General features: G+C 49.4%; 1 protein-coding gene and 1 long non-coding RNA gene across 7 annotated transcripts in view; both read left to right on the forward strand.

Annotated features, from left to right (window-relative positions):
* The window catches only part of Fmr1 (synaptic functional regulator FMR1), a 39,187-nt gene extending 29,261 nt beyond the window's left edge, over positions 1-9,926 (forward strand). For 3 of the 6 annotated variants that reach the window (XM_089544023.1, XM_089544024.1, XM_089544025.1), the window contains 3 exons: positions 2,239-2,319; positions 2,390-2,657; positions 3,927-5,510. In XM_089544023.1, coding sequence (XP_089400149.1) covers positions 2,239-2,319; positions 2,390-2,657; positions 3,927-4,207 — 630 coding nt within the window. In that variant the 3' untranslated portion in view covers positions 4,208-5,510. Of the gene's footprint in view, positions 1-611; positions 672-2,238; positions 2,320-2,389; positions 2,658-3,926; positions 5,606-9,523 lie in introns of those variants that run through there. The other 3 variants (XM_089544020.1, XM_089544021.1, XM_089544026.1) reach the window with 2 other exon arrangements.
* On the forward strand, positions 2,664-3,604 carry LOC149341814 (uncharacterized). The gene is made up of 2 exons (XR_016282968.1): positions 2,664-2,977; positions 3,011-3,604. It is a non-coding gene; the product is annotated as an uncharacterized LOC149341814 (long non-coding RNA).

Here is a 9,926-nt window from a genome sequence, read left to right on the forward strand (position 1 = left end):
TGGGTAACATTTTATTTCATAGTGTTAGTGGGTTGTTGCTTGTTTTGCCATGTACACATCATTTGCCGCGTGGTCTATGTGCACCTCGTGAAAGCTATCGGGTGATGCCCATTGAGAGAGAAGGAATAGTCTGGCTGTCCCGGGCGTACTAAGGGCCACGCACACAGCACTTTCATAAAGCTGTCAGGTACATGAGTTGCAAATGGGGTGGGTATCTGTGGCGAACGCCAGCCGCTTACTTCAGCGTGTGTGGCCTGAAAAGGAATGCGAAGCCTGGTGGGCAGCAGTGCGAAAGTGTTACCAAGTAATGACTGCATACACAATTCCAAAACATTTGTAAAAGAAACATACTGTAGGCTTCTAAAAAGAAAGGAAATATGTTACAATGTCTCTCGATGTATACTTGTGGGCTTGTACATTTGTAAGTGTGCATTAATCTGTGGCCTTGTAGATCGCTCTTCTAATGCTGTAGAACTTCACTTGAATGAACATTGAGGGTTCACTTTCATGGTGCATGCCAAAGCTAAGGCATGCAGTGCATCAGCATTATGCAGAAGGTGTATCTGTCTGGGCCCTAGTGCGTGCAGTCCAAGCGTGCTTTATCCCAACAGTTACCCCATTCTACATGGCAAGGAAAAGCGGATGCATCAGACGTTATTGGGCCTTCAATGGTGAGCTTTGTTCTGTTCGTATTGGTTCAGGTTTGTCGAAGCATGCCTGATAAGACAAGGTTCCTGGCTCTTTTCTTTCCCCCCTAATTGAGGTGGTTGTGTAGGATTTGCTTAAGTGAAAATTTTGACACGTTCCAGTTCTACTGCTAGTGTGTGTTGGAATCAGAGAAGTTCACTCAAGTGAAGTTATGCTCAGACGACAGCACATACCATTTGCTTAACCCTTGTTTCTGCACGAATCCTGGGACTGAGCGAGGTTAACTTTGTCTGGGGCGTGGTGGAGCATTGCTGTTGGCATGGGGTGCACAGGATGTTGCAGAAAGGCTTGCATGCATCTTTCTGCTGTGGTGGACTATTTGTGTTCAGGCTACTGTCTTGGCAAGCTTTGATAAACATCCAAAACAGGATTGGACTCTAGGAAGGAGCGCAGGGACAAATGCTGACATTCTGAAGCTGCGCTTTTCATTGTGCTTCTCCCTTTCTGGGCTAGGATGCGGCCCCGCGAATAACATCCGTGTCTCATCCTGTTTGGGCTGTTCATGTCATACTAGCTTGCCCAGCACACCGTATACCTGCTGTATAAATAGGTATCCGTTATGCCACTAGGAAATGGTACTCATCTTGGTTCTTGGTTGGTGTGAATTTTTGAGGTCCTGAAGTGTAGATCATCGGGGTATGCAAAAAAATCATTTTAGTTGAGTTTTATTCTTAGTGAATTGCAGCGTAGGGCAAAAACGAGGATATGTACAGACGGACACAGGCTGAGACCAAACCTTGATGTGGGTTAAACGAACTGCACTGTCTAGAGTAGTGGCATGCTTTGTTGCTGGTGCATGAGCATGGATATGCCACAGTGCACTGTAATTTGTGGTTGAAGCTGTTCTATTCTCTCTTCCTTTTTGTGTCTGTGTAGCTGTCGGGCTCAGTGGTTAGGGTTCTTGACTGCTGACCCAAAAGAAGCGTGTTCGATAAAGAAGCGGGATGGAGGCGAAATGCCTGTAAAATATGCTGTACAATGCGCTGTACAATATAGCGCATCTTTACATCGCACTCACTTTTCCAGCATTGTTTGCCAACCTAAAAGATTTGTAGACTGAAAGCTACTTAAGTAGCTCCAGACTTCTCACGTTAAAGAACCCCAGGTGGTCGAAATTTCCAGAGCCTTCACTACGGTGTCCCTCATAGCCTGAGTCACTTTGGGACATTAAACTCCCATGACCCATAGCTCCAGACTGCTCCTAAATTGGAGTAGCATCACTGGTCATGGCACCACTTGCATACTTGCACCTATTGTTGCAAAAAAGCAAGACCATGCAGTGAAGAAAGCTGGAAAATAATCGTTGGCATATTTAGGAATTCATTTCAGGAGTTCGATATTTAACAAAGATGATGGTGGATCCTTTGTAATGATGCTTGGCTATTGGTCAGATGAGGAGCATCTTTAAGAAAAAGAAAAGCTATCAGAATCCTAGTGTAGCAAGCCATTAATAAATGCAGGCTAAGAGACACTGCTTGCAATATGTATCCAGCCAAGTGTGGACTGCATGTGGTTTGCTGCGATTTGCAGGTGCCCTTTGTGTTTGTGGGCACAGTGGAGAGCATCGGCAATGCCCGCATCCTCCTCGAGTACCACCTGGCGCATCTCAAGGTGAGCATGGCCGTTGTGTGTGTGTCTGCCTCTGGCTCCAACTTGTGCCCGCTCTTGTGCCCTCCTCCAGGAGGTGGAGAAGCTGCGCCAGGAGAAGCTCGAGATTGACCAGCAGCTTCGGAGCCAGCTGGGAGCTCCTCCGATGGGAGGTGGGGGCCGCCGGGGGGGCCTGAGCTACCACCCTGCATCCGAGCACCACGAGGGAGGGCCGCCACCACCTGCCATGGGCCGGGGAGGTCGTGGCAGGGGGGGCCCTCCTCGAGGAGGAGGGGCCCCCTGGGGTGGCCGGCGCTGGGCTGCCGGAGGAGACAGCGGAGGGCGCTACGGCTCTTCGGCAGGTGGGCAGCACAGCCGCAGGGGCCGGGGCAGGCCCTAGAGGTGCCACCACACACGAGGGCAGGTTGTGTCACGAGTGGCGTGCAAGCATGCTACTTTCCCAGGAGTAATGAGTCTACCCCTCCGAGTTCACAGGAGGCATTGCACACGAGCAATTTGCATTGCTTCTGTGTTGCAGAGTTCACTTGCTTATGTGAGGTATCGGAAGCAAGCTGGTGGCTATCGTCAGCACAACCCAGTTGCATGTTTTTACGAGGTGCATGCACTTCTTGGACCAAAGGCTGTTTTGAAGCAGTATCCTGACACAAAGCACTGGCTGTCTGTGAGTGGCAACACTGTTGCGTCATGAAGAAAGGAGAGTTGCATGAGGCTGCATCTGGGGTTTCAAGCTGTAGTGGGAATTTATACTCTGTGAGCAAGTTAAAAAGAGACGCTGCCCCCACTTGTAATGGCACATCTGTGTATCTTGAGTGGGAAGCAATTTGGTGTGACTGACCCTTCCTTGAAAGCAGGTTAGTGACAAATTACCTGGCCTGGTGCTCAGCATTGCTGCCTTCTCTGGTGTCATACTTACCTTGCCTGTGATGTAACAGTCTAGTCTGCTGAGCACCACCCGTTGCATGACCAGCGGCACTCTGGGCGGCAGGGAGGTGTGCCTGCAGTGGCGCCTCCTGGAGTGTGTGCGCAGGCGGCCCTGTAGGCTGTGGAGGATGCGCCCAGTGCCAAATGCCCGCAAGGACCCTCGTCGGTGTGCCTTGACTGTGTGTGCCGGACTGTGTGTGTGCCTGTGTGGTCGGGGAAGCCTTGCACCTGCAGCAGGGGCGAAAGGGTCCGTGTGAGAGCGGATCACCATCAAAAATTGTGACTGGACACGAAGCCAACTTTGTGCAAACACGGTGTCTGTGCCTGGACCACGCAATAAACGAGGCTGGCCTCTTCTGTCACCTGGGCTGTGTGTGTGAGCTGCCTGGGGGGAGACCCTTTCGCTCCTGCTGGGGCAGCGTGCTGTGCTGCTGCTGATGCTGCTGCTGCAAGGGTCTTCCTCCTCCACATGGGAACCTTGAATGCAAAGCCGACCAGCCAGAGGGCTAGCATTGTGCAGTCAGCTGGTGTTGAGCGCAGGTGACCCGGCTATGCTGCAGGCGCGCTGCTACACAGACCATATGGTAGACAGTGAATAGCCTAGCCACAGCTCATAACGATTGGCTCCCTAGCTTGCTGCATTCTGAGTCTGCATGGTGCAGCTGGGCCAAAAGGGCTGTCCCTTGCAGGCTTCAGGCCCGACCGACAGAACGGTCCACCCGAGCTGCCTAGGCGAGGAGGGGGCCGTGACCGACGCCGAGTGACGGACGAGGACGAGTCGCTGCTGGACAGCCACGAGGTGTCAAGTGTGGCCAGCCTGGATAGGGGCAAGTTGCTCAGTCCTTGGCCAAGAGCATATTTGCACATTTGCTTAGACCATGGGGAACATAACCAAGACTCACAGAAGTATGACATGAACAGGAGTGCGTTCAGTGTACATATGGGCACATCTCAGAGGCCTTGTAGATAGCCTCTAGTTCATTGCATCGATCGGCCCGTCTGTGCGGGTGCAAACATATTGTGTGACACTGTTCTCTAAGAAGCAGTGCACTTGGCAGCTGACTTGGGCCAGTTTGCAATTTCTTCAGCATTTGAGTGGCAGGTGATTAGCAGGAATCTTTTTTTGCACGTGTGCACTTTAAGCTGTAGGCACTATCTTTTATTGTTGGGACTGTTCAGCAGTACAAAGCTAGCTAAAAAATTTTGGTGTTGGGGGGTGGGTATCAGGCATTCCAGACGTGAGCTGCTGATGCTTGGTGGCAATTTTGTCGCTAGAAATAGTTACTTCTTTTGAGCTGTGGCTTTTGAAGCACTCATGTGATAAATTATTTGCATCTGGCTGTGTTCCCACATAATTTACTTATTACTGTGAAGGGTATACAAAGTCATAAGTAAGCTGCATACAACTATGAAAAAGTGTAGCACTGTCAGTACTGCAGGCAGCTTATCCACTTGCCACAATGGCATCACCTCCTCTCCTTCCTGCTGCTATTGCAATTGCTTCTGCAAGAGCAAAAAGCAGTTGTAAAAAAAAAAGCACAGCCAAAACAAGAAAATTCGGGTGATTTTCCTATTAGCCTAAAAGTCTCCCTTGCCCTTTTGGGCCATAGGGCCTCCATCACGTCTGCTGTCTCATGAGGGGTACATGCGCACCTGTGGTCCACTAATCTAGCCTGTTGCTGCCCTATGCATAAACTACACTTTGCGTTCATGATTGGAACTGATGACAAAAGAAGGTTTCAAAGAAATCGTGAACAGTGAGCAAATTTTTTCAAATTATTTCTTGTACGCTATAGTAATATACTTCTGCTGCAAAAATTTTGTTGCCTTCATTGGCATTGTTGCGGATTTGTTAGGAGATATTTGGATTGCATAATCGTACCGCCCTGCAGGCATGGCCGTGATTTTCAGGGATTGAGCATTGTCGCAGTGGCCGCAGTTTATCGAAGGCAAGAAGGCCAGTGAGTCGAATTTCGGTGCACATCAGTGAGCCCAAATCGTCAAAATTACCGTGTGACACTCCATGACCGCAATGGCGTATGTTACACAGTGCTATTTGGCACAATAAATGTTGGCTTGCAAGAGGCAGTCTGGATATATATATGTATGCAAATACACATATACTGAGGGGCTGATGATGTGTTGTGAAACCGCAGAGAGTGTGGCTTCAACGGAAGGGCCACGTAACCGACGACCCAACCCGAAACGCCGGCCAAGGCGTTATGGTGGTCCAGAGGGTGGTCCACAGCAGTCGCAGCAAGGGCAGCAACAGGCAGGCGGAGACCGCGTGGCCGCGCGCAGCTTCTCGGAGCCTCGGGACGCCAAGGAGGGCAACTCAGCCCAACCGCTGCCTCCTAGGGATCGCAAGGTTAGTGCTGCACCTTCTCTGGCGCCTGTTACAAATTGCTGCTGCTGTGTTTTTGCATACCAGCTCTTTGAGGGTGCAGCTTCCAGGGTGGCTTAGTGGCTATGGTACTCGGCTGCTGACCTGAAAGGACGTAGGTTCAATCCTGGCCACAGTGATTCCATTTTGATAGCGGCAAAATGCTAGAGGCCATGTGCTGCGCGATATCGTCAGTGCATGTTAAAGGGACCAAGCACTAACCAAACGTGTCATGAGATTTTGGTGGAAGTGAAAAGATAGTGCTTCAAACTACAAAAATTGAGCACTGCAATATTCTGTTAGGCACTTTTGCCGGCGTGTAGTCGCCAATCCACTCTGCGATCATGGTTTGCAGCATTGAGATACAGTCAAACCCACTTATAACAATACCGGTTTTAACTGTACATTGGATATAACAATGGTCAATTGCAGCACAGTAAGCTTTACCTTGTGCTCTGTGGTAAAATAAACCACTTATAGCAATGTCGTCATTGCACATTATCAGTTATAACAATTAAATCTGGTCCCTGAGTGTCAACCATAAAAGAGACAAAAGCATGGAAGTGCCACAACTGCACCAGCAAAACCAAAACCACGCTTACAACACAAAAGCGTGCGTGTGTGGAGCCAACCAATGGACCAAGCCCGCGCAGCAACAGCCGCGCACTCTATCTAGACACTGCCACCAGGTGCAGTCAGGATGCTTGCTTGTTGCGGTGACGCAGGCAGGAAAAACAACGGATGCATTCCTTTGTGCAAAAGGCCCATGCATAGAGGAAATTAGGGAGCCTTGGTGGAGCAGTCCATATTAACGTTTGTAAGGTGTCCGCCACTCAAAGAAAGAAAATACGCCAGCGCGTTTTTCTTTGTTTTTGCTTTCTGAGCTACAGCTGATACTGGGAGCGCATGCTTCTTCCCCTGTTCTTCGCTAATTTGGCCACGGTCCCTGCTTCGCAGATTTAAGGTGTTCCAAAAGCAGGTGTCACCGCATCAGGCGAGCTGCTGCATTGCTGCATTGGCCACACACGCCCTGCATACTCTTAATCAGTCGGTGCAGTGCACGCGTGTTTGCCGGTGTGGTTTTTCTCCTGTCAGCTGTCACCTCGCCCTCGGTTCTGCACACTCCTTGGATTTCCTGTAAGAATTGCTTCGAGAAAACGGGCTTGACGCCAGTGATGCAGAGGTACATGAAGCTCCCGCCGGCGCAGTGAGGACGGTGCTGCTTTAGTCATTGGTGAACGATGGTTGCGGCGTGTCAAGCCGAATTGTTGCGCTCTGACGACGCAGTCGCGACAAATGAAAACCTCACTAATGAGGCGATCATGGCAGCTGTCACCAGCGCGGACAGCAATGAACGGGAACCTTTGCAAGATGTAATATGATAATGAAAGCTCGTAATTCAAACTACATTAATTTGGAAATCTGGATAATTCGAACTGTCCTGGCCAACGCCCATTATGCTTGCCAATTCGGACATTACGGGTCTCGCACCGATTAATTTGAACAGGCTCCCGAACGGAGGCTGCGTCCAGGTATGACTAGCACGGCAAGCGATCTGCCAGACAGCCCTGTTCAGACCTGAATTCTATGCTGCTGAGTCATCTGTGCATCTCAGACATGCGTACAACGCCAAGCATCACGCAAACGCAGGGCCCCATGTCTGAAATCAGTCAGGCCATGTAATTTCGGCTTCGCTTCTCTGAGCTTCGGGCAAGCCTGTAGCAGCCAGCTAACCGAACCCTGCTGCGCGCTGTTTCGGCCGCTGATCGACGCGATCACGTTCGTCCGCGTGGTTCTTTCTCCGCATCATCCGCATGGAGGAAGGAAACAAACATGTTTCTCCAGTTCTTCCAGTGGGCCGAAACTGCGCGCTCGTCACGTGCCTTTCGCTGTTTGTGGAGTGAAGCGTCCTCACATGCGACACTGCCGCTTGCGAAGGGTGTGACGCAGTAGCGGTGAAGCTCCAGGTGTGTCTCACTGTGAACATTGTCTGGGAGGCCCTTACCACTTTTGAGCAGTTCTTTCACGCTCCCGACCGTATGCATGCAATAAAGCATTTATGTAAATGTGGGAAAAAAATTATGATAATCGTCGCGCCGTTCTCATCTCAAAAGCAAGCAACCGTTGTCTACTCTTTCACCAAACAAATATACCGTGATCCAATCTGTTCTTGTTAGCCGGTCCCCTGAAGTTCGAATTAATGATCTTTAACAGACATCAGAACAACCAAACCCCTCTGGGCCTTTCCTGTCAATAAATGCTCTAAAGTTTGATCTTTTTTTTTTCTGCACAACCTGGTTAGGACTATTATCAGTTAGAACAATAGTATTTTCATGACACTTCAATATTGTTGTAAATGGGTTTGACTGTACATAAAAACGGGCGCATGAACTGATTTAAAAATTCTCGGTAAAAATAACCTTCAATGTTTCCAATAAAACCATTGTAGAACACAGCAAGCTGCAAGGCTGCGAGCTTTCAGTTGTGCTGAAAAAAAATTTGTTCCTTAAAATTCAGTGTTATGTCCCTTTATAGAACCCCAAGTGGTCGTAATCATCTGGAGCTCTCCACTTTAGTGTGTCTCTCATACCTTCAGTCGTGTTGGGTCATTAAACTCTGTAAACCAAACCGCTTCTAGGGTGCAAACAGTTAGGACAAGGGCCTCTCTCTGTGGCCTCCAGTCTGCCGTTTATACGAGGTTCTGCACTTCCAGGGGAGCATGCAGAAATTCATATGCTTTGCAGACAGCTAGCTGGATACAAATGCCCACATGTGCACTTTGCTCTTGCATTTTAAAGGTAAAGCTGCAAAAAGAAATTTCACCTAAAGGTGCATAAAGAGGAACCTGAAATCGTCCTTTTACCGCGGGAACTCGATCTACACGTTCCAAGCATTCTTGGAAACTTCGTATTGTTGTCCTGTGCGGCCGATTTCTATCATTTAAATCAGAACTGGCGAAGGACAGGGTTAATTGGAGAGACATGGGAGAGGCCTTTGCCCTGCAGTGGGCGTAGTCAGGTTGATGATGATGAAATCGGATTAAACGTCCCGGCTCCCGCCTTTTTTTGGACGCACTGCAGACAGTAGGAGGAGTCGACTAGCGCGTGGAGTGCCTTTCAGGCAGTCGCATGGCAGCTTCGCTTTCACTTTTGTTTTTTAGGTTTCCATGAATAAGAGGCTACATAGCCGCAAATTAGGCCGACGGAAATAAAAATACATGTGGAATCTTTGCTTTCACCGATCACTATGTATCACTCCGCCAATGGCAGAGCGGAAAGCCGCCACAGTGCTGGCTGAAAAGTTGGTTGACTCCTCTTACCGTCTGCAGTGAGTTCAAATAAAGCTGGGACGTTTAATCCGATTTAAATTAGGGAGATCAGCCTCACAGGACAGTAATTCGAAATTTCTAAGAATGCTCGGAAAGTGTAGATTAAGTTCCTGCGGTAAAAAGACGAGTTCATATTCCCTTTTAGTGCACCTAAGGCTGCCTCTGGTGATCTGATATCCTAACCGAAATTAGGTTTTAGGCATGGCATATGGTTGGTTTATGAGGTAGACTGCAGTGAATACGTAGAGAGGAAAAATGTAGTTGAGGCTTATTGGAAGGAGGGAAAGCTCGTGATAGGGTGGCTTCAGCTGGCTAAAAAAGAGGTAAACATGACTGGGAGAGAGAGGCCTTTGTCTTGCAGCGAGCCGATGGTGATTGTAAATAGGCCAATTGAGGGTGGCATTGAGGCGAGTGCGAGAATGACAAGTTTGTGGTATAGACTTTGAAGAAATAGTTCTGTCTCTACTTTGCCACCGGTTTTACGTCTCATAGAAGCAGTAGTTATCATTGATGTGCTTTTTGATGCTTGAGGACGAGTGGTTCAACTTGCGCTGTTGTGATGTGTGCATGTGCAGTCCGAGCCGAAGGAGCGGCCGCCACCAACCACACGCAAGGTGAACGGCGAGGTGCGCCCAGACAGTGCAGCAACGACAGCTCCAGCAGCCACCCCAGCTCCGGCACCTGCTAAGACCCGGCCACCACGCCAGGATGAGGCCTCCCTGGTGAATGGCGCCAAGTAGGAGGGAAACACTTGGGGAACCAAGACAGACCGTGGTCAAAATTTCTGCTGCTCTTGTCTGAGAAGAGGAGAGAGTAAGGCGTGCCGGCCGCACAGCAATACGTGCCGGGGCCCCCTGCTTTGCTGCGAGAGGCATTAGGATTTCTCCAACTATTTATTTTTTGGTTTGTAATGTTCCGCGTGGCATGTTTTTTCTCACCTTGTTCATCCCCCTTTGTAAATAAACTGGAAACGAGAAA

The sequence above is a fragment of the Amblyomma mixtum genome, chromosome 5 (assembly GCF_055824585.1).
Source record: "Amblyomma mixtum isolate Tamu chromosome 5, ASM5582458v1, whole genome shotgun sequence".
In the NCBI taxonomy this organism is placed as follows: domain Eukaryota; kingdom Metazoa; phylum Arthropoda; class Arachnida; order Ixodida; family Ixodidae; genus Amblyomma; species Amblyomma mixtum.